This window comes from Patagioenas fasciata, chromosome 3 (assembly GCF_037038585.1).
Source record: "Patagioenas fasciata isolate bPatFas1 chromosome 3, bPatFas1.hap1, whole genome shotgun sequence".
Taxonomy (NCBI): Eukaryota; Metazoa; Chordata; class Aves; order Columbiformes; family Columbidae; genus Patagioenas; species Patagioenas fasciata.
The window spans coordinates 1,055,221-1,078,323 of NC_092522.1; the positions used below are offsets into that span (position 1 = coordinate 1,055,221).

Sequence of the window (23,103 nt, forward strand, 5' to 3'; positions counted from 1 at the left end):
TTGCCCCCCTTTCCAGCCCCTGCACCCCCAGCCCCTGCACCCCCTCCCCAGCCGGCACCCCCAGGACCAGCAGCCAGGCGCTGCACAGGGTCCCGGCTCCAGCTACCAGGGCCAGTGGGGCAGCTGGTTCTGTAGAGCAGCTCCCACCATGGGCAGAGTAGAAAATCCCCAAAAACAGAGCAGGGGCAGCTGGGCAGGGCCAGGACGTCGCAGGGTGGCCCCGTTCCTCCCAGGACCCCCTTGCAGACTGGGACCCCACTTTACAGACCAGGACCCCCCTTACAGATTCCCCTTTCCCCACCATCGTCGCACCAGGACCGGTGGTTTTCTGAGCGAGCAGCCGGGAACCTGCTGTCTGGGATAAGGGGATTTGGAAGCAGCCGCTGTTCCCATTTGGGCTCCACTTGCCGTTTTCGATGGGGATGTCTGGTGGCGTGAACTCTCCCAGCAGGAGCCCAGACCATCCGTGGGGCTGCCCATCACAAAAACCACAACAAATGGTGAAAAAGGAAATAAAAAAGGCCACACAAGGCCAGCTGCCCTTACCTGTGAGCTGTGGGGAGCACAAAGACCAAAACCCTCCTAACATGGAAAAAAAAAACAGTTGCAGCATTCAGTTATTAAACAACACCCCATGACTTCAACTCCTGGGATACGCCGGACCCCACCATGAAAATAAGGCAGGAAGAACTAAACCAGGCGGCTGTTTATTAAAATAAACCCCTCTGTGTCCTTTTCTCTCTCTACAGGCTCCCCCGTTTCACAGCAGCACTTCAGAGTCCTGCGGGCAGAGCGCGGTGCCCACGGGCAAGGTCTCGGCTCGGCTCCACGTCGAGCCCTCGGCGGCCACCCCGTCGGGCAGCAGCGGGACATAGGGCTCCTCGTTGGGGACGGCCACCTGCTCCTCCAGCACGTACCGTGTCCCCCACGGGTGGACATCCACGTCCACGGCCACCAGCGCCGGCTCCGACACGTCCCCGGGCTCCAGATCAGAGTCCGCTTGGGGGAAACCCGAATCCTGGGTGGAATCCGGGCTGTCCTCGGGCAGGCTGGTGTTGATGTAGATGGCGTCCCCGCGGCTCCTGAGGGCAGGCAGGTTTTCCAGCAGCTTCTCCAGGTGGACTTTGAGCTGGGAGAAGGTGGGGCGGGCGGCGGGGTCGGCTCTCCAGCACGCAGACATTATCTCGTAGCTGGGGATGGAGGGAGGAGCGGGGTTATCACAAAGGATGCTCCCAGTCCCTGATTCTCTCCAAACTGGGCAAGCCCTGACCTGCTTTGCATTAAAACAAAGCAAAGCCAACTCCCCCCTTAGGCTGTTTGCCCAAAAAACAAAGGAGAAAAAAACCTGTTTCTGAGCAGCTCAGAAACGCAGTTTTGATGTTTCCACATTTTCCCTTTCCAGATGTATAGATTTTAGGCACTGAGGAGCCCTTGAGCAACAAGAGGGTATTTTGTGGGGCAGAGAAGAGCGTCACCAGCCATGACCTTCGGGCACAAAGGTACTATTTTTGAAAAATAAATGAATAAAATCCTGAAGCCTGTTTTGTCCAGCACCAACTGCAGAGGGCACTGCTCCTGCCCCCCTGCCGCCTCCTGCCGGGTTCCTGTTCTCCTGCAGTTCAGACGCTGCTTTCCCGCCCTGGGTGAGATGCTGCTCTGCTCCGGGAGCTGCCTTTCACTGGGCACCTCAAAACTTGGGAGATTATGCAAATATTGAGGGTTTGGGAGTTTTTGTTTCTGTGACGCTTTCATTTAAGATGAAACTGCACTGTTCTGGCCAGTTTTCCTCTGAGAGAGAAACTGTGAGTGTGTTCCCTGCAGGAAGAAAAGGTTAAATCTTTGCCATTGTTTTCAAAATCCAGTCTTTGCAACTGTTGTTTCATGGGAGAAATGGAGGGGGTGAGACTGCAGGTGACCCCCTCCCAGTAAAGACCAGTGTGACTGGGTTTGCAGTGGGGAGAACACGGGAACCCCAGAACGGTCTTTGCTGTGATGCACAGCTTTGCCGGCTTTTGGCCAAATTCAGCTCTAAGCCACAAATCCACAGCACAAATAGTTGCTGTGTCCTTCCAGGAAGGGCATCGACAACCAGGACCCATGAAGCACAAAGAGAAACCACCTCAGCCAAGCGATGCGCAGGTTGTTTGCGGATGGACAGCGAGCAAAGGGGCTCGCCAAGCCACAGAATCACAGAATCCCAGGATGTTAGGGACTGGAAGGGCCCTGGAAAGCTCATCCAGTGCAATCCCCCCATGGAGCAGGAACACCCAGCTGAGGTTCCACAGGAAGGGGTCCAGGCGGGTTTGAATGTCTGCAGAGAAGGAGACTCCACAACCTCCCTGGGCAGCCTGGGCCAGGCTCTGACACCCTCACCAGGAAGAAGTTTCTTCTCAAATTTAAGTGGAACCTCCTGCATTCCAGTTTGCACCCATTGCCCCTTGTCCTGTCACTGGTTGTCACCGAGAAGAGCCTGGTTCCATCCTCCTGACACTCACCCTTTATATATTTATAACCATTAATGAGGTTGCCCCTCAGTCTCCTCCAAGCTCCAGAGCCCCAGCTCCCTCAGCCTTTCCTCACACGGGAGATGCTCCACTCCCTTCAGCATCTTGGTGGCTGCGCTGGACTCTCTCCAGCAGTTCCCTGTCCTTCTGGAGCTGAGGGGCCACAACTGGACACAATATTCCAGGTGTGGTCTCACCAGGGCAGAGCAGAGGGGCAGGAGAACCTCTCTGACCTACTGACCACCCCCTTCTAACCCACCCCAGGTACCATTGGCTTCCTGGCCACAAGGGCCCAGTGCTGGCTCATGGTCACCCTGCTGTCCCCAGGACCCCCAGGTCCCTTTCCCCTACACTGCTCTCCAACAGCTCATTCCCCATCTTATACTGGAACCTGGGGTTGTTCCTACCCAGATTCAAGACTCTACACTTACCCTTGTTCTATTTCATTACATTTTCCCCTGTCCAACCCTCCAGCCTGTCCAGGTCTCTGGATGGCAGCACAGCCTCCAGTGTCACCACTCCTCCCAGTTTGGTGTCACCAGCAAACTTGCTGACAGTGCACTCTATTCCCTCATCCAAACCGTGGGTTTGGTACTCACAGCTCGTCCAAACAGTCCTCGGGCTTCTTGAGGCGCTGCCCGTGGAACAGGTACTCGTAGATCTCGTGGTTCTGCACGCCCGGGTAGGGCGTCATCCCTCGGGTGGCGATCTCCCACATGGTCACGCCGAATGCCCACTGCCGGGACAAAGGGAACGCGCGCTGAAAGGAGCTTTCCAGGGGGAATGAATGAGGCTTTTCACGCGGAAAAGGTCACCGCACAATGCCAAGAGCCGCCGCTCCAGCCCTGCGCTCCCCAAAAACCGGGAATAATCAGCAATGATGCAGCAGAGGCGAGCAGCCCACTCAATAAACCTATTCCAGGGCGCCGCGCGGGCAGCGAAAGGTCAGGGAACAACCGCAGCAAAGCATGGAAAGGGAGGACAGCTCGACCCAGCGGGTCTCGACCTACCACGTCGCTCTTGGTGGTGTAGACGCGGTCAGCCAGGGACTCGATGGCGATCCACTTCACCGGCATCTTGGCTATGCGGCCCTGGCGGTAGTAATCGCCGCTGTAGATCTTCTTCGACAAGCCGAAGTCGGCCACGCACACCGTCATGTCGTCCCGCAACCTGCCCGGAGGAAACAGGGCCGACAAGATAGAGAATTCTGAAGCGGGGCGTGAGGCTGAGCTCTTTGCCCTTGCCTCTCAAGGGGTTTTTTGAGGAAGGTTTTATTTAAGGTAGGTTTTATTTAAGGAAGCCGAGTTGTGCTGTAAGACCACAGGTGCTTATCCATTGAGGATAAAGCGGAGGAAAAAACTCACATGCAGTTTCGAGCTGCCAAATCCCTGTGGAGGAACTGCCGGCTGCTCAGATACTCCATCCCCAGGGCGATATCGACCATGAACTTCACCAGCGTCTGTAGGGGTACAAACTGGGAAGGGAAGGGTGCGGGTTAGACAGCGCAAGCCCTGGTTTGGCCACATCTGGATGCTGCGTCCCATTTGGGGCTCCTCGGGAGGAGAAAGGCGTGTTGGAGCAAGCCCAGGGACCACAACGCTGAGGCTGGAGGAGATGCTGTGCGAGGAGGAGCGGGGATAACGGGGCTTGTTCAGGTGAGGCGAGAATCCCATGGGGTTTTGTGGAGCTGGATCCCACCAAAGCGGGAAGCCAGACCACGAGCAGGTCCTCTAACGTCCTCACAAAGCAAACGCAGGTTTGTCCCCAGGAGAGGCTGACGCGGGGCGCTCTGCTCGCCGCGGTCGTTACCTGCGGGGCCATCTCCAGCCGCGAGCGGAGCAGGAAGCTGTGCAGGTCGCCGTATTTCATGAACGGGAGGATCACCATGGGCTTGGGGACCTGCTGGGAGCTCAGCTCGATGCACACGCCTGCAAAACATGGGTGGGTTGCACAGCGCTGCGGGCAGAGGCACCATGGTCCTCCCTCCACGTCTGTGTGGGACCCAAGCGCTCCCTGGGCCGGTTCCCCAGCCCAAATCCCAGCTGGACGGTGAGGAGCCACAGCCCGTACCGAGGAGCTTGATGACGTTGGGATGGTCAAAGTCCTTCATGCACGCTGCTTCGCTGAGGAACTCCTCTATCTCCCTTTGGGAGAAGTTATCCACTGGGAAGCAGAGAAAAAAGGAGGAGGTTTAGAACCCAAAGAGCTTTAACACCCCAAATCGCTCCTGCGTGGGTCAGGGACCACCAGGACATCTCTGCCACCCAACGGCAAGTTCCGTGAGGCCAGGGGGATGACTTACGCTTCATGGTCTTCACAGCCACCTTCTGCGGGGCGTTCTCGGGCTGCGTGAGCCGCCCCTCCACCACCGACCCGAACTCCCCTGCGCCGCGGGAGAGAAGCAAGCGCTTCAGACAATCACAGAACCACTTCAATCGGAAGACACCCCCAAGATCGCCGACTCCAAACGTTAACCCAACGCCGTGCCCCTAAGAACCTCGTCTATCTGTCTTTTGAACACCTGCAGGGATGGCGGCTCCACCACTGCCCTGGGCAGGCTGCAGCGCCACTTTTGAGGACACCACTATGGCCCTGAAGATTTGAAACACTCTCAGATGGAGATCCCCAAAAAGCTACAGGGGGAGGCTTGTGCCTCAGCAGCAGCAGAAGGACATGAACACAGGGGCCTTGGCACTTTGTCATCTTGTCCCCCCACGTCCCTCGGGCCCGGAGCCGTGTCCATCCCCAGCACTCACCCTCTCCCAGCACCTTCCCCAGGCTGAGGGCGCTTCTGTCCACCACGACGTCCTGCAGCTTCTGCTGGAGCTCGCTGCTGACGCCCAGGCTGCCCACTGCGGGACAGAGGGACAGCGGCTCAGCTCACGTCCCACCCGCTGGGTATCCCCATCGACAACGGGACAAATAAACCCACGTACGCGTGAGCTCCACGGCTCGCCGGCAGTAGGACTTCTTGGCCGTGTAGCTGACCGCCAGCTCCAGGTCGTCACCGCGGAACGCGTTCCTGGCGGGACACAAACGGACCTCGCTGGGCTGCGTGTCCCCCCCGGGAAGGAACTCCCTGCCAGGGGCTCCGGAGGAAACGCGGGCGCCCCAATCTTTTTCATTTCCCTCTGACTGGACGGCTGCCATCGCCCACAGGGTCCGGGCAAAACAGCCCTTGGTAAACAAGGCTGATCTGTCGAGGAGTGAGTCACAGAGGGGTTTTTTTTCGGAGGGGGAAATGGAATACTCATTTCCTAACCGGACAGCAGTCCGTGCCGGTAGCAACGCGGTGCCTCCTAAAGCAACCTCTCCTCGTGCCCCATGTACAAACGCTCTCTGCCAGCACGGGAAACCACCGTCCTTTAGCCAAAAAGAAACCAGAGGGAGCTTCACACCACGGCCCCGAAACTGCGGTGACGGGCACGCTGTGCTGGGTCCAGCATCAGGAAACGGAGCTCCCAGGTGTCAGGATGACGAGAGAGTGACAAAGCTACACCTGTTAGGAAAGGGACCCTTACACACTACAAGTTTCCAAACTGGGGTGAGGGTGAGCCTACAGGAGATCAGATTCAGTCAGATTCCTTCACCGGCTCATTAAACTCACTTACTGAAATGATGCTCTCCCAAAGGGGTTAATTATTATATACCCCAGTTCCAGCTTGGCCGCAGACACCCAAGTGACAGCGCTCATAAGAAAAGCCGCCGGCACCACGATTGTTTAACAAAACCAGCAGCACGGGGCAGTTAAACGCCACTTAGGAAGTCATGAAGATGAGTGAGTAGCGTTGGCTTATCGTGGCAGAAAACAGCCCTTTGTCCCCACCACCGCAGCACCACTCACCGGCCCAGCACCAACCTCTCTGCCCACACTGAGCCACCGGACCCAGACAGATTTGGCGTGTGCCGAGGCACGAGGGGTTTCTTGGGGCCACAGGATATTGTGCATCTGTGCTCTCTCACCTCCGTGTCAAAACTCCTCCCGCACCAGATTGCACAAGTTCACTTCCCTTTGAAAAATAGGAATAGTGAGCGAAAGGTGAACTGCTGGCCTGAGGAAGAGAGGGGAAGTGCTGTTGCTGCGGTAAAAATACCCTCAAGTCCCTCATCACGGGCGTAAAGGAATGTCATTTGTGGGGATGGTGTCAGTGCTGGAGGCAGAAATCTTCTCTCCATGGCCAGTGTGGGCTGCTGGCCCCACCGGGCACCTCCCCGAGCTGTTTGCCCTTCGCCTTACCCGTATTTTGTTTCCACGCATCTTTTCTGGATGACCACGGACAAGCAGAGCACCAGCCCGACGGCAACCGTCCCGCAGATGAAGCCCAGGAGCACCACGAAGGAGTCGGCGTTCCCGGAGGCTGGAGTCGAAGAGGGGGCTGAGGTTATTAACCCTGAGGAAACACCCTGTTAGTGGAGCTGAAGGAGCCAGCGTGCAGCACCCAGCGGCGGGGGGCGATTCCCCAGGGGGTGGAAGCAAACCCAGGAAAGCCCAAAGGGTTATGGGGGAGAAGGGGCCATGAGGACCATGGCTGGACGTGGAGAGCAAGTCTCCTGGCTACCAAATGTCCCAAATTCTTGGCCAACAGTGCGGAAAGCGTCTGGAGGAGGATGGAGGGACGTCAAATCGCCCTCCCCTGCGTCTCCTTACCACTGCCAGGGATGAAAACCTCCACCGGGCTGCTGAACGGCCCCGCTCCCCCCTTGGTGACAGCAGCCACGCGGACGGAGCAGGTGGCGTTGGTGGCCAGCACGGGCAGGACGGCCACGCTGGCGTTGGGCCGTGCTTCAGCGGAGACGTTCTGCTGGAGAGGAAGGGGACAAAGGTCCGGGCTGGGGGAGACGGCAGCCGGAGGGAAACCCGGAGATTTATTGAGAATTGGCCCCTTGTCACGCTTCTGCACCGCTTTGCTTCTGCAAGCCAGGAGGAAACGCGGCAGCGAGCTATTTACAGGGAATAATGGCCCTGCCTGCAAGCACCGGATGGGATGCGGAGAGGGGCTGAGCGGCGCTTCCCATCCAAACCTCTGCTGTCAGCAGCCACGGGGCCGGCAGCCCGAGCACAGAGAGGCAAGGAGGGGAAAACCATTTCACACACGGGCAGTAACGCGGATTTTAACCCAAAACCTCGGTGCTCGCCGCCGCTGCTCCTCCACAGAGCGTCTCCCACCGCATTCAGCCATAACCCTCCCCGCTCCATCGCTCAAGTGCCCGGCCACCAAGAGTACATCTTAGGGCAGATATTTTCTGTATGTGGTTTTGCATCCAGCTAATAGTATTTGTAGTTTTAAGGGTGTATTTCCTTGCCTGCTAACATGGCGGGAGTCAGCGTGCCCCATGGCACAGACCTTTCTCCTGGGTAAAAACACAAGTGTGTCCCCGTTGCTTCATGATCTTTTTCGGCTGGGACAGCGTCTGCTGCTGCTCCCCACCGCTCTCCAGCTGCAAAACAGCTGCCCAGCAGCACCCAAAACATCTGGCAAGCTGCTGTGGCCAGCAGTGAGCATCGCACAGCCGAGGAAAAGCAGCGGCCGAGGGGAGCCCTAAAAACCCACAGAGATGGATGCTAAACATGTCTGCGGTGCAAACTGATAGAAGCCGCTGCCCCCGCTGCCGCGCTCCTGCTTTCCCACCTCCTCGCACCAACGCACCCGAGATCCTTTCCCCATCGCCAGCTGCAAAATCGCCCTGGGATCCTTTCCCGGGATCCTTTCCCGGGATCCTTTCCCAGCACGGCCGTCCCCGCTGTGTCATCTGAGGACAGAGCGCGGCTGATCTAACAGAGCACAGCGAGCACCGGCCAAAATTAATGCGTTTTTTTGCGAGTCTTGTGGTCGTTGAGGAATTTCTTCACGTCCCAGCCTTGGCTTAGACAAGAACTGCTGGTTTAAGAGTAAAATAAAACAGCTTTCTCGCAAGTTTTTAAAAATGGTTTTTGAGGTTGTGGAGAAGAAGAGGCCTGCAGGTGGCCCTGCTGACACAGAAATACGGATCCCCCTGCCTTCGTCGTGCTGGGGTTGTTAAACTCAATGTTATTTGGGGGCATTTCACATACAGCCTGTGGAGAAGAATTACTGACCAGGAATCCAAGCAGAAGTTTCCCCGCATAAGCATCTGACCGGGGAAATGTATAAAAAACAACAACAACAACAAGTTTCCTAGAGCCTAAAGGGCAAGTCCCATTTTTTGCATTGTGCTTGGGAGACGACAGATATGTCAGCATTTTTGTTTCCATGTGAGTCACAAGACCGTACTATTGTTTCCCTGACTTCACTCAGTCTGGATCTATACGTGCTCTTCTTTAGAGGGGCAAAAGGAGAACAGAAAATGCAGCATCCTACAAAAAGATCAGCGTGAGTCACTTTTTCCGCAGTGGGTTCAGGCTGCCGGGGCGCTGCTCTGTGCTCGCGGCCTGGGACGGGGAAAGCAAACCATGGGGCAGCGGTGACAGCTGGACACATCTGCACAATCATCCCTGATGAACCTTTGCTCGGTGCCAGCTGGACACATCTGCCAAGTCATCCCCGATGAACCTTTGCTTGGTGACAGCTGGACACACCTGCTCAATCATCCCCGATGAACCTTTGGTCGGCGACAGCTGGACACACCTGCACAATCATCCCTGATGAACTTTTGCTCGGTGACAGCTGGACACATCTGCCCAATCATCCCTGGTGAACCTTTGCTTGGTGACAGCTGGACACATCTGCACAATCATCCCCGATGAACCTTTGGTCGGTGACAGCTGGACACATCTGCACAATCAACCCTGATGAACCTTTGGTCGGTGACAGCTGGACACATCTGCACAATCATCCCTGATGAACCTTTGCTCGGTAGCTGAGATGACCCAGGAATCCCCGAGAGGTCACCCCAGCAAATTCCTGATGGCCGTGCCATGGGTTTGCATGAGTTAATGCACAGAATAAATCCCAGCGGGGTGAGGAACGACTCAAACCCCAGGGAACAAATCCTCCCCAACATCTTATCATCGATTCTGTAGCTGAAAGTGCCAAGAGGTGCTGCCAAAGCTTGAGGGCCACCCCAAAGATTGTTAACACCAGGAAGAGCATCTCACTTCTGTGTTAGGGAATAGGAGCTGTGGTACCAAACCTCTTGTCTCCTTCGAGCAGAACTGCTTCTTTCCAATATTAATGGCTTAGGGCATTGCCATGAGTTACAAAAACACAAAAGAGAGAGACTGTTTGTATTTAAAAAGCCCAGGTGAAAGCACAAGAAAGCAGACAAGCTCAGAAGGAATATATAGAAGCCCCAAGACCAAACTGGACATCCCTGCGTGATGCCTGCTGGGTTTTTTCCCAGGCTTTAGCCATTTTTCCCCATTTCCCCGGTGACTTACCAGCCCCTTGGAGCTCTGCCAGCGGTACCAGAGGCGATAGCCCTGCAGTTCCCCATGGACCCTCCCCAGCGGCGGCTTCACCCAGCGGATCTCCAGGGAGGAGCTGGATTCATTGAACGACACCGTGACGTTCAGCGGCGGGGTGGTCGGAGCTGCAGGAATCAGGGAGAAAGACGGTGAGGAGAGCAGGGTGGGCGCAGGGACACGGAAAACAAGCCATAGAAAGCACACAGTATTTCCTACACCCTTTGATATTTGCAGCAGGTGGATAAATTTTCCCAATCAACAGAATCAAGGTGTCCTGCTCCATATGCAACCGCGACCCTGGACCGGCATCTCATCCAGAGCATCCCGCTCCAAGCGCAGCCGCACGATGGAGCCAGGGAAACCCTTCTGGGTTCTCGGCTGCTGGTTTCCTACCTGCCTCGGTGGTGCTGGCGGTTACCCAGGGGCTGAACGCCGACCAGCCCACCTCGTTCCCGCAGGAGACGCGCAGGTCGTAGCCCAGCATGGGCTCCAGGTGCGGGATGCGGTACAGGTGGGGCGGCACGGGGGTGTGGAAGAGCAGCAGCGAGGCGTTGCTCCGCAAAGCGGCTTCCTTGACCTTAATCGAAAAACCAGGGATTAGGCAGCAACAACCCGCGGCGTGAGACGCGCGGCAGGAATTTCACGCCTGTAAACAGGATCCGGAGCCCCGATTCCCTTGTGCTTCCCACCCGAACAGCAGCAAAGCCATGTTCCTGCACACCGGCTCAGCTCTGCCTGGTGGGACGTGGACGGCAGGAGCTTCGCGGTGCCCGGGGCGAGGGCTCCAACGCACACGGAGAAAGAATTGCATTGGGGACATGGCAGAAATGTGAAATCGCCATCACTGCGGGAAGGAGGAGGGAGGGATGATTTGCTCTTTCTCATGGCACGGAGCAAAAGGAGCACCCAATAGCATTGCCAGGCGGTGAGTCCCAAACAAAGTCCTTTTTCATCATTAGACCACAGGACTTATCACCACCAGCAGCTGCCGGACGAATCTCAGACCTCATCAGACTCCATCACCATCATTTCGCAGCACAGATGAATCCGATGTACTACAGCAGGTCACGCATTTCACACCAGGAGCAATCGCTCTCTCCCCAAAAGGCTGGCTGGGAGCCCATGCAGCTCCCCAAAATGTGTCTCGTTTTGTGGGAAGCACCACGAGAGTGGCCTGAGCCGGGTCGGTGGGGGAAAGAGGGAGCAAGAACAGGGGACACCAGTGCGAGAGGGACAGGTGGCTCTGAAGACAACCCACAGGACGTGTTTCAGCCTGAACCACAAGCAGAAAGCCACATGGTCCTCTCAAAAGCCTCCATGCTGGATTTGGGGTGCCAGGGGTCCTGCCCTTCTGGTGGAGCAACACCACTACCCCTGGGCAGCCCAGGCATCAACGCCAGCAGCGTTTCCCAGCCAAAATGAAAGAGAAGAGCCTCGTAGAGCTGAGAATGTCCCCAAGCTGTCGCTAGAGGTGAGCAGTGACCAGATGAACGTGCAGGCTGCTCCTGACAGCACCGCAGGGACCGGCTGCTCTCCTGAGCATCGAGCCCAGCTCAGCCATCTCGATCCTCAACTTGTCGTCTGGAGAGAGTCCATCAAATTAATGTATTTTTTTTTTTTAAATATGGCTTTTTGCAAACTTAAAGAGCTTGAACTTGGCAGGCGTGACAGCAACAGTTTCCTTTTCTAAGCGCTCAGGAATGAGTCACTGTCGGTGGGCCGCGCTGCCCCAGCGAGGGGATTATCGAGGGGACAGGAGCAAAAGGGCTTAGTCACAGCCGAGTTCGGGCCAGAAATCCTGTCCCATTTTCCAGTTCCAAAGGCCGTTTCCTAATGACAGACCGTGAATGTTAAGTCACAGGAAATTCCTTGGCTCTCCACCCCGCTTCCCGAGCTCCAGCTAATATTAGCTCTGGTACCTTTTCCCCTGGTGACTCCTTTCACTTTTACCTGGCTTCAAAGTCCCCTCTCTCTCAGCTGGAGTACAGATTAGCCGGTAGGAAAAACACTTCCAAGTGATGGGCTTGGCCTGCGAAACCCAGCAGCATCAAACAGAAGGGAATCACTTCCAAAAACCCACTTCACGCTCCCTGCGCGACCCCTTCCACTGACTTTCCCCTTCGCAGCGGGCACACCAAGCTGCTCCTCATGAGCAGACACTAAACTGGTCTCTAGCAGCACCTTCCAAGCCTCCTTGTCGGTGCCCCAGGACTCTTCTTGCTGCCCAGCTTGGGCTCCTCAACATCAGGGCACCACAAATGCGCCAGACGGACAGACCGCAGGGTGCAGGTGGGACAGAGTGACAGCTGGCAAAGTTCGACTCAGTTTGCCCAAATCAACGCTCTGGTCAAATCCACGCGGTTCGTGCCCAACAGGGATTTCCACCTGCCTCGGAGCACCTGTATGAGGGAAGGGTGCAGATGCAAAGGGACGCTTACCTGGACCCTGCAGCTGTTCAGCGCAGAGAACGCATCAAAGCCCGGCACCCAGGATATCACGATGCTGTGGCCCGTCTGGTTGAGGACACGCAGGCCGGTGGGTGCGGATGGTATTCCTGCGGGGAAAAGGCGAGGACAAACAGCTGGAGGTTTAAACTCAAACGTGGCACATCTGGATTCCCCCAGGCAGCTCCCAGCATCCTCCGTCCATGTAACGCAGGCGTCTCAGACCACCGGACAGGGAAGCAGGAAAAAAAAGCCATTTGCAGTTATATTTTGAGCACGTTCTATATTTGTGAGCTCTCTGGGCCGCTCAGAGGCAATGACATATTTGGGGGAACACCTTCCTCACATTGCTGGAGTGGCCCCTGTCAGGAATGCGGAGAATTTCCACTGTTTCCTATGGAAAATTGCGAGCGCTGCCATGGTTGAGAGGGAAGGAAGAGAGCGATACGGCCCTTCCGAAACCCGCGCTGGGGCTGACAGTTCTGCTTTCAAATGCGCTTTTTGGTGCTTCCTCCCACGGCCGCGATACTGCGATGACACAACCGCACTGGGTGATTCTAAATCACTGCTTGGTTTTAAATATAGGTTTAAAATGAGGAAAAATGAGTGTGGGAGCCTTAAAAACTTCTCCTTCAGCTCCTGCGGAATGGCTGCTGGGCAGGGTGGAGGTCGGGACAGCCGCTGCTCGGGTGAGCATCACATCGCCACTCACCTTTCACGTTGACCTGCCCCGGGTTGGACGCCGTCAGCCCTTTCCTGTTGTGAGCCTCGCAGCTGAACAGCGCCGTCTCATTCAGACCTGTGCGGACCGAAACGAAGCACCTGCTCAGAACGCCCAAATCCTCGCGGAAAAACCCTTGCAGCCTTGCTGTCGCTTCTTTACACACAAAGGAGAATTTCATGTTGGGCTCATCGCTCCCCTCCGTGGCGTTTCTGCCCAGGGGCGGCCTCCACCATCCCGCTTGCCCACCTTCCACGCCGTGAGCACAACCGCAGCCGGCAGGACCCAATGTTCCTACGGTGCCGTTGCACAACCTCCTGAGTAAGCATTTGCTTTGCCTCGGAAAAGGGAAAGGCAGAAAGCAGAAGAGCCCACCACCATCACCACCGTGGCTCGGATCAGATGACTTATTGCTTTCCGAAGATTGCTCAAACCTCCTGATAGCGGAGGACCGGCCGCTTTTGGGGGCCGCTGGAAATACCCATGTGCTGTTTGCCTTCCCTAGGTTGCAGGCATGGCCAAGCGTTTGCTCGCACCAGCAGCACCAGGAGGGTTCAAACGACCCGATCTAGCGTGTGCCAGCGGATGCAAGAGCATCCAAGAGGAATGAGTCACTTTTTCCGGCTTTCACTGCCTTTTAAAGCCTGCCTTTGGACGCCACGATAAGTCAGTTACAGCCTGGCTGCTAAGTGGTCTTCTCATCGAGAAATCCCTCCTCTCTTCTGCCTGTGCAGCAAAACCACGATGGGTTTTATATTACAAGAAGGACTTTTCTCCCTGTGCTCCAGCAGCCCGGCATGGGGACGCTGCAGGGGCCAAGCCAAGCTCTTCCAGAGGCATTCGGACGGGACTGCCAGCGAAGCAGCCCAGAAGAGCAAAATAAGCTGCAACATCCCTGTGGCAGCACACGGGGCCACAGCCCCAGCCCCACGGGAGGCGCGAGGCCAAGGGGACGGGCTGTGGGATGGCACAGGAGCCACCCAGGTGGCCCAGCTGGCCGTGGCAAGGACGCGCAGGGCTCACCTGGCACGGTCAGGACCGACGGGGAGATGTGGGGCTTCTCATTGACTCGGACGTTGTTGCGAAACCAGTAGATCTCCACGGGCTCCGGTGGGCCCACGGCTTGGCACGTGAGGTTGAAGGGACTGTTCTTGGTGACGTTCAGCTTCTCGGGCTGGCGAATGAAGTGTGGGAGCCCTGCATGGACACGAGGAGGGAGACAAGAGATGCAGAGAGCTTGGGCACACAGCCCTGTCAACAGCCCCAGATTGTCCTGCCTGGGGATGTGCCCTGCTCCGGCAACCAGCCCCTTCCCATCCAGGACCCCCCGTTCCTGGATCTCCCAGCTCCCAGACCAGGGTCCCACGCTGCTCCTGGACCTCACCTTCCAGCTGCACCGCGATGGGATCCGACACCACCTCCACGCCAGAGATGTTGAGCTTGCAGACGTAGGAGCCGTTATCCGAGCGCTTGGCCGCGAGGATGCTGCCAGAGAGAAGCACAAGCTGGGCTTGCAAAGCCAGGCTTTGGGCGCCGGGGAGTGTCTGCCCATCCTTGTCCCAGGCCCAAGTGTCTCCCCTGTGGCCAACACTCAGGGTGTAGCTCCAAGAAGGCCGGTAGCAGTTACCTGAAGGTGGAGGTCATGGCCACGTCCTCCTCGTCCGAGATCTCGAAGTGGCTGGTGGAGATGCGGTCCAGCAGCTCCCTCCCGTCCTTCCACAGAGAAATGCCCGGGGTGTCCGGCCGGAGCAGCAGCTGAGGCACTTTGATGGAGCAATTAAACGTGACATCCTTGTGCTCGTTAATCACGATGTGCCGCACCGTGGGGTTGAACTTGACGTGCCCTAGGGGGCCGGCGGAGGGCTGGTGGCGGGGCTGGGGCCAGTGGCCAGCGGTGGCCACGCTGCGCTCGGGGTGCTGGGATGGGTACGGCCTCACACCTCCATTTCCATCAGCATCATCTGAGAGAGAAAATATCAGCTTTGTAACCAATAGCCAAAAAGTGCCCCCCTCCAAAACCCCGCAAAGCCCCACCGCTTCCATTAACATAATAATTAAAAGCAGTTCATTTACAGACGCTCCAAAAATGCAGAATCTACAAGACCTCTCTGAAGAGGAGGAAACGTGGAGCTGGGGGTTGCCCCGAGACTCTGTACAAGCAGCACCTCCAAAAAAAGGCTTTTTTAAAGCAAACCGGAGCAGCCCAGGGTCAGGAAAGTGCTCGGTCGCTTGTCCTTCAGCCTGGCAGAGGCAGGAGCTATTTCTGCTGCATCGCACCCCTGGGTCTGGAATAGAAAAGGATCTCTGGGCAGAAGGAATTTGGGACTTTACTCCAGTAAAACCCCCTTTCGGGGGCCTCTTCTGAAGCATTTTCAGATGGGGCAGAGCAGAGTCCCCGGCGGGGCTTTCTCTGATTTTCTGCTGCCTTTCCAGGACAGGGCGAGCGGCTCCAGAAGAGGGAGATGCTCAGTGAGTCAAGCACAAACACTTTTGCTAAATTAAGTGCCCCCGCCGAGCCGCTTTTCGCGGGAAAACAGGCGCAGACAGACACAGAAACGCCTCCAGACAGCGTGGAGGAGCCGCCTGCTCTTCAGTGTCTGCCTCCCAACGCCTTTTCCCAGACATTTTTCCCAAGGGAAGGTTATTTACCCATTTTTCCTAAGGGCTTCGGGCCCCCATCTACAAATGGCTTCACATACCCAGGTCTGTGATGGTGTTTTCCCCCTCCCAAGCCCAGCCACAGACAAGACGAACACCTCCACATAAAGCAATTCCCCCCAAACAAAAGCGTATGTTTTTAAGATGCAAGAGCTGAAGAATATACCACAAACAGATGCTTTTACTGGATGGTTTCTGAGCTTCCCAGGCACACAGAAATCCCGAGCGCAGTGGTGAACCTCCCTGCTGCTTTCAGCGAGCAAAGGCATCGCGCCAGACAGGAATTTCAACTAAATTAACTTCCGAAAACAAAAACCCTATCCACGATTTTAAAGATAATACTGCAGGTAGAACGCACGGCCTCTTTCTTTAGCCAGAGTTCAGCCGGTGTGTTTAGAGGCAGCTCTCAGTCCCGAAACATCAAACAACAAGTTTTTAAAGCTACGTCATTACTGTTGTGAGTAATGCAGCGTGCGCTTCCCCGGGAGCCAAGGAACACAACCTCATTTTGGGGCTGGATACACTCCTTTGCTAAATTGCTCACTATTTTTAACCCTCGAGAAATGTTAGTTCTAGACAGGAATTTGAGGAGGGATTTTTAAGCTCTGGCGGCGCAGAGGAAAGCGCAAAGCTCTCCTGGCTCTCGCACAAAACAATGGGTTTCCCTTTCAGAAAAGCAAGAAAAAAAAAGCCCCTAAGCTTTTCCAACCTGCTTCCTAAGCTCTCCCATCCCAACACAAACAAAGCCCATGTGATTGCTGCTCAGAGCCGGTTTCAGCAGCTCCCAAACAGCCAGGCAGCCCCACAGAGATTTGCTAAATGCAAACAAGCGAGCGACCCCAAATCCCCTTCCCTCTCCTGCTTTTGCCCGAGGTTTCCCAGGCTGGGGCTGCTCGGCACATTCCAACCTCAACCAGCTGTTCTCACACACAGTTTTGAAGCTTTCCAGGTGTTTCACCTGGTCCTGGATGATTTCTGCTCAGCCCCAGCTGCATCAAGTGAAAAGGCAAAGGGCAAAGGTGATCTCAGCCTTGTTTTCTATACTGATTAAATGGAAAGAGGTGTTTGCTAGCCCAGGAATGAAATACTTTCCTCTCTGACTCACGTGACAACAGGAGTTTCTCATATGTAGTGCTGACTCTGAGTACCCCTTCCTCCCCAGCTCTTTGGGACGCAGGTGTCTTTGTGGAAGGGATTTGGCCAGACAGCCCTTCCTCGTGTCCACCGCGGTTTGCTTAGGCTGGGTCTAAAAGCCCACGGCAGAGCCGGCATGCCTGCGTGGGAGCCTGTGCACTGGCACGGCTTGGCCCGGGGGAAAAGCCGGCGTGGAAATCAATCCACTTCCAAGTGCAGAGCTGCTCCCTCAAAACACCCGGGGTCACAGCAAAACTCACAGAGCAGGTCCCGCACACCTGGTGAACCGAGCTTTAACAACAAAGTCCTGCCTGCTATTAGAGGCAAGACACTTTATTAGGATTAAAGCAAAAAAAAAAGGCAAAACAGAGGGAGTTGCACAGCCCATGAATGAACCAGAACATCCTTCTGCTGCAGCCCCGGGAAGGAGGGGATTAGAAAACACCCCGGTCTGCCAAAAATGCTTAGCCCTGGATTTCCCATTATTGGAAGTAATTCACCTGCTGGCATCACCTTTCTGCGCGGGTGCTTTGTTGGGTGAATCCTCGCACCCAGACGGGACAGGAGGGGTGAAGAGCCCCTGCCTGCGTGGTTTCCAACATCCCCATCCCGGGGAGCTGCCAGAAGGGGTGAATTCCCCCAGGGCCGCACCTCGTTTCCAAAGAGACTCTGGGGGTTCAGACAGCTTTGGGATACACCAGCCCAGGACTCCTGGTTAAACCCACAGTGAGGTCCCCTCGCTGCAGATTCTGCTGTCACAGAGTCAAGACTTTTCCCTCCCCCCGCCCAAAGCAAACATATTCCCCCCTTCCCTGCTAACCCCACCTGCCCACCGAGACCCCCCAGCACACCCGAGCAGGGGCTGAAACCCCCCAGCAGCTCACAGCCCGCGGTCAAACACCGGCAGCACAAGTTTAACTCCATAAAGTTACTTTCGCCTCTTCGCATGTAGTTTTCCAGGTCACCAAGCAGTTAAAAGCCGGCAGACCCACGGCACCGCGAACCGCGCCGCTTCCCGATGGTTTTGTACACGGTGGGAACGGGGTGAATCCCAGTGTCGCCGCGTTTGGTCCCTGCCCGTCGCCGTGTCCCCGGTCACATCACCCACCGCGCCGCCGGGGCAGGACGGCAAAACCCGACTTCGGGGGCCGGCAGAGACGCGCCGCTGCCAGACCCCCCGCGCTGAGCTCCCCAAAGGATTTAAGCTGGGCTGAGGTCCGCAAGCGGGGCGGGGGGCACTGGGGTGAAACGGGGGTGAAACGAAGCAGCATCTGCAGGGAAAACCAAGCAGCCCCGCCGAACCCCCCGGATCCCTCCGGACTCACCGGCCCCGCCGCGGGCGGCCAGCAGCGCCCAGAGCAGCGCCCAGCGCCCGCCGCACATCGCCCGCCGCCTCCGGTACCGCCACCAGCTCCGGTACCAGCACCAGCTCCGGTACCGCCACCAGCTCCGGTACCAGCACCAGCTCCGGTACCGCCAGCGGCTCCGGTGCTGCCACCGGCCCCGGCCGCGCTCCGCCGCTCCCGCCCCGCCCCGGCACCGCCTCCCGCCCCGGGGGCCCCGCTTTGGGGCGGGGACCGGACAGCACCGGGGGGTCCGTCCCCGCGGTCGCACAACAGCGGGACAAGAGGGGGACCCGTTCTGCCCCCCGCACATCACATTTTTCGCAACATTTTTTTCCCAAACCAGGAAATTAGGAAAAGAGATTGTGAATTTTGCGGGATTAGCATCAGGACACCACGGAAACGGAGACGGGGCAAGAAGGCGGGTTTTTTATCGAAGCTGCTCATTTCAGGGTATAGTTTGTAACAGAGCTGGGAAGCGCGGTGCTGCTAGAGAGGAAAAACAAACACAAACCCCAGCCTGAAATCTTTACCAACTGGGAAGAAAATTGTCCGAAGTTCCGTGAAAAATAAAAAGAAAGCAACAAGTCCCTCCCAGGCTTCATCGAGTGGCAAAGCTGCGTATTCGCTGTGTGCTCTGGTGACAGAGGCTCAATTTCCCCCCTCGCTGCCTCTCACATCTTGAAGCCATCAGCGGTGAAGGGAGGGCACATGGCGCTGGAGGCCCCAGTGAAACAGGAGAACAAAAAAAGCTCCTTCAAGAAAACCGAGCATCTCTGGCCCAAAAGCCAGGCTTTCGCCAAATTTTGAGTGCGTTCCCCCTGTGTTCAGCATCACTCGCGGAGCGGGGAAAGGCATTTGTCCCTCTGTCTTTCCCGGCTGCCGTTTGCGGTCGGTCTGTCTGCATGGGTGCACTTTCATCCGGCTCCGCTCCCCGTCACTTCTGGCCTTGCGATTTTTGGGAACAAAGCAATGGAAAAAAAGCCTTCAGGCTTTGTGGGGAAATGCAAACCAGCCCCTTGTGTGGGGATCATGTCATGTAATCGCCCCACTAACACGGGGCGAGGAAGCAGGAGCAATTTCGATGAAAAAGGAGGAAAAAAACACAACAAAACAAAACCAAACAATGAGAACACGTGGGCAGGTAAAGAGGATTTAAACGGCTCTCTAAAATCCCCGAATTCAGGTCATTTCTTTACAGCAGGTTGGTTTTTGCAGCAGCTAAACAGGGTTTGTTGCGGTTCATTTGGGCGCAGCTCGAGGTGAGGAAGAGGCCGGTGCATGGAGGGGGAGGAAGAAATGGGGAGAGGAGAAACCAGGGGAGAAGTTCTGGGGCCGGGTTCATGATAGGAAAGTTCTGGAAGGCAGGAGACACCCGAGCACGTTGGCTGCCCCTCGGTGAGGTGCAGCTCCCACCTCTCCCGGCCCCATTCTGGTGCCACAGCCCCAGCTTGACCCTTGCGGGTTGGTTTATTTGCAGTTCCATTTCAGAGCATCGACGCCATTTCTTCACCAGACTATTCGGAGACTTCGGAGCCAACGTAATGCTTGCGAAATCGGACCATTCCCCTTTGCAATTTCTGTATTTTTATTTTCATTTTGCTAAATCTCTCCTTTATTTCTGCTTCCTCTTTGTGTCTATTTTTACTCCTATCCGTGGGACCTCCTGTCCTTTTGGATACCAAACTCTTTGGGCAACGTGCGTTCAGCCCGTTTGTGTTCAATGCGCCACCCCAGTCACAGGGTGCACCTCGCAAACCATTCGCAGAGAATAACTGAACATTTTGTGTCGCTACCAGAATGCCTTTTTCCTTCCTTTGAGCACACGGTGCACGCTACATCCCTTACCAGGCACATTCTGTCCCTTGGCTTGGTTGTTCCTTTCCAGGGCAATTTCTCCCTCTCTGCAGATTATAGCACAAAACTGGGCGCTGGCTTGAGCCTTTTTGCTTTGAGCTCTGTCTGTTCTTACTTTGCTCACAAAGTATTATTTGTGTAAACACCCCTGTTTGTGTCCAGATGGAAAGTGGGTCCCTGGCTGGATCTGTAGACCCAAGCTCCCGTTTTTTACGCTTGTCTTCTTGGTGAGTTCTTGTTTCTCCTAAACCTGGCTCTTTCTTCTCATTTCTGAGAAAACGGTAGTGCTCTTTGTCACGGCTTCAACCAAGGATTCCCCAAACCACACGCTGGAATCACAGTTTCAAATACGCTTCCAATTCTTCCACAGCTTCTCCCTCCGCCTTTGATTTCTCGTGTGAAACTGATATTGTGAAAATAAATCATCCTCATCCAGAGCGCGCTACCCTTCCAGTTCCCATCAGGGTAGTTTGTACAGGTTTTGTCTCAGACAAGCACAGCCTCCTTTGGCGCTTCGCACCATAGGTGCTAATTAAAAATAAGGGGGAAAAAAGGCATTTTCTAGCATGCTGCTTGCACACAAACGCAGAAAGTACGCCGCTGAAAGGTGGTGAGCGGCTGTGGTCTGTAGCCAGCACCGCCCTCTTGTTTAGGTGAGCAATGATAGAGGTGAGAGGTAAAGGAAAGAGCTTGTTTTGCAAGGTGTGCGCGGCTGCAGAGACCGCAGGGCGAGCCTGCCCCTGCCAACACGTCCTCCTGGCACGGCTGCCCGTGTGCTACAGCGCCTGCCAGATGGGCAGATGAACAGCACGGGGCTGATCTCACCACCAAAACTCTCTGTCCCGCCAGGTTTTGGCAGCTGAGCGCATCCCCGAGCACCGTTTCTGTGTGTTTCGCCGTGGTGCCGCAGCCACGCAGAACAGCAGGTGCTGGAACCCAAAGGGCGCGCTTGCACACGGGTGACATTTGGTTACGCGGAAATGGTGCCATCCCTTCGGCAAAATCTGGCAGTTCTCATGGGCAAAGGCAGGCTGAGTGCACGGCACCTACTGCTGTGCGGCTGCCAAGGTTTTGGCACCTGTTTTGGATAGAAAGCGATGATACAACCTCTCTGCTCTCAAGAGAGGAGAAAAGCCGCCTGGGGCACCGACCGCAGGCGCATCAGGAGCTGCGTTTTTACCTGGTGTAGGTCAGCAGAGCCCACATTTCGCACGAGTTCTGCTCATCTACACCCGGAATTTTGTGCAGAGGGTCGTACAACGCACCTGTTCGCGATTGCAGAGTGACAGGGGCCTGGGGAGCCCCTCCAAGGCTATGAAAAAATCAGATATATATAGTGTTTTCTGCTTCCCAAGCGCCGTGCCTGCCTTTGGAACATACCTGCTCATACCCACTGTGCAAACCATGCAGGTAAATGAACTCCAGGCTGCATAACTTAAAGCAAAAAGATGCTGAAGCGTCCATGTAGGAGCTGTTAAAATATTTAATCGCAGCAATACAGGCCTGGCTGGAAGGGGGGATTTTGTGAAAGGTCTCTGAGATCTACACGACAGCCCTTCAGCTGTTTGTGTAGGAAACTATAACCTTGCCAATAGAATAGGCCCAGGCAGGATCTCTCGGCAAAGCACATTTTATTAACAATTTTGCAAGACTGGGTGTTCTACCTAAGGGCAGGTGCACAGAATAGGGCAAAAAGCCCCTGGTCATATCCCCCCAAAATTCCAGATTCGCTCCCCTGTTCCCCATCGGTTGGTACTGCGGGGTTTACAGACGTCTGCCTCAGTTTACCCATCTCATTCATCTAATTCTAACAACCCCCTTATGGATTCATTTAAAATATGGATTCCTTGCTCTTTGGCTGCGCTTCTCCCTAGATTCTTTGTTTTTAAATACAGGTATCAGTTTGCATTGTGGGATTAGTTCAAAGAGGCTTTGTTTTACATTAAGGATCCATAGTCAGGTGTCTCCTGCTGGGCTCAGGCGCCAGATCAGCTGTGAAAACAACATTCCTCCTTCTATGGCTGTATTTCTGATTATTAGGCTGTATTTTAAGCAATTACAGAACTCATGCTTCAGGAGAATATTAAGGTAGCAAACTTTAAAGATCAACGAACCTTGTAACCATAGATCTTTGTATAAGCAGACCTTGTAATCATAGAACTTTGTGTAAGCAGACCTTGTAACCATAGGATAGGCTCTTTGCACTTGGTAGTCCTACCTTGTTGTTGAAATCGACACAGATTTAGGACATATTCTTTTAAAATAGGTAAGGGAGAAGTAGCTGAGAAACATACGAATGTTGCTTGGCATTGCTTAAAAGACAGCTCGTGTTAGAATAGGCGTGGAATATGTTAATAGTTGTCAAGAATTGTAATTAATCTGTAACTTTTCTGCCAATATAAGCTATGTATGACCACCTGATCAGCAGTGAATCTATAGGAGGGAGACCCCCACTACCAAATAAAGAAATGCTCCTTTTAAAACCCAAAAACGTGGTTTTAGGAGATTATTAATTCACCGGTTTTACACCAAAGACTCGGTTTCAAAGCTCGGTGTGACCGCACCGCCGAAGAGAAGCCGCTAAATTAATGTATACTGCAATTAAGTCCCGAAAGACGTGCCCATCGTTACCCAATTGAACGATCAACGCTTTCTGACCACCTGCAAAACCAGGGGGTATTTTTTAAGTGTTAGATCCTCCTGTACAACAAGAGGGAGGCGGGAGATTAAGTAACGGAGTGCTTAGTTGATATTTAACTTCCTCGGTATCAACGCATGTCAAAATTTTCGAAAGATGTGATGCATATGTAATAATTATGTGAATGTAAGCAACGCAAGAGCGCCCAGTCTTTGGATGACTTATGGATAAAGAACGCCGCTTAAGGGTATAATTCAGTCTGCTGTTGTTTGTTTTTTTGATCTCAAAGTGAAGAATGCCGCTTAACAGCGTAATTGACCCCGCTTTTTGGCTTCACCGCCCCAGAGGGCGCGTTTCTGTGGGGAAGCTCCCGTGCGGCCCCGGGGGCGTGGCCGCCGCCATGTCGCTCCCGGCATCCCC

General features: G+C 55.2%; 1 protein-coding gene across 6 annotated transcripts; it reads right to left on the reverse strand.

Annotated features, from left to right (window-relative positions):
- Positions 1-691: 691 nt before the first annotated feature.
- Positions 692-18,808, reverse strand: MERTK (MER proto-oncogene, tyrosine kinase). 6 transcript variants are annotated; one of them, XM_071805596.1, is made up of 19 exons: positions 18,703-18,808; positions 14,681-15,014; positions 14,438-14,538; positions 14,077-14,250; positions 13,045-13,131; positions 12,327-12,442; positions 10,282-10,465; positions 9,862-10,013; positions 7,153-7,306; positions 6,742-6,895; positions 5,441-5,526; positions 5,261-5,356; positions 4,807-4,887; positions 4,575-4,667; positions 4,314-4,432; positions 3,869-3,978; positions 3,515-3,674; positions 3,104-3,240; positions 692-1,190 (listed from the first exon to the last, which is right to left on the reverse strand). In XM_071805596.1, the coding sequence occupies exons 1-19, from the start codon at positions 18,791-18,793 to the stop codon at positions 761-763; spliced, it is 2,859 nt and encodes a 952-aa protein (XP_071661697.1). In that variant the 5' UTR covers positions 18,794-18,808; the 3' UTR covers positions 692-760. The 6 variants fall into 6 exon arrangements, with proteins under 6 accessions (XP_071661697.1, XP_065689521.2, XP_065689520.2 ...); XM_065833449.2 differs by lacking the exon at positions 18,703-18,808 and adding an exon at positions 18,171-18,368 and having other exon boundaries at positions 7,153-7,303; XM_065833448.2 differs by lacking the exon at positions 18,703-18,808 and adding an exon at positions 18,171-18,368.
- Positions 18,809-23,103: the final 4,295 nt, after the last annotated feature.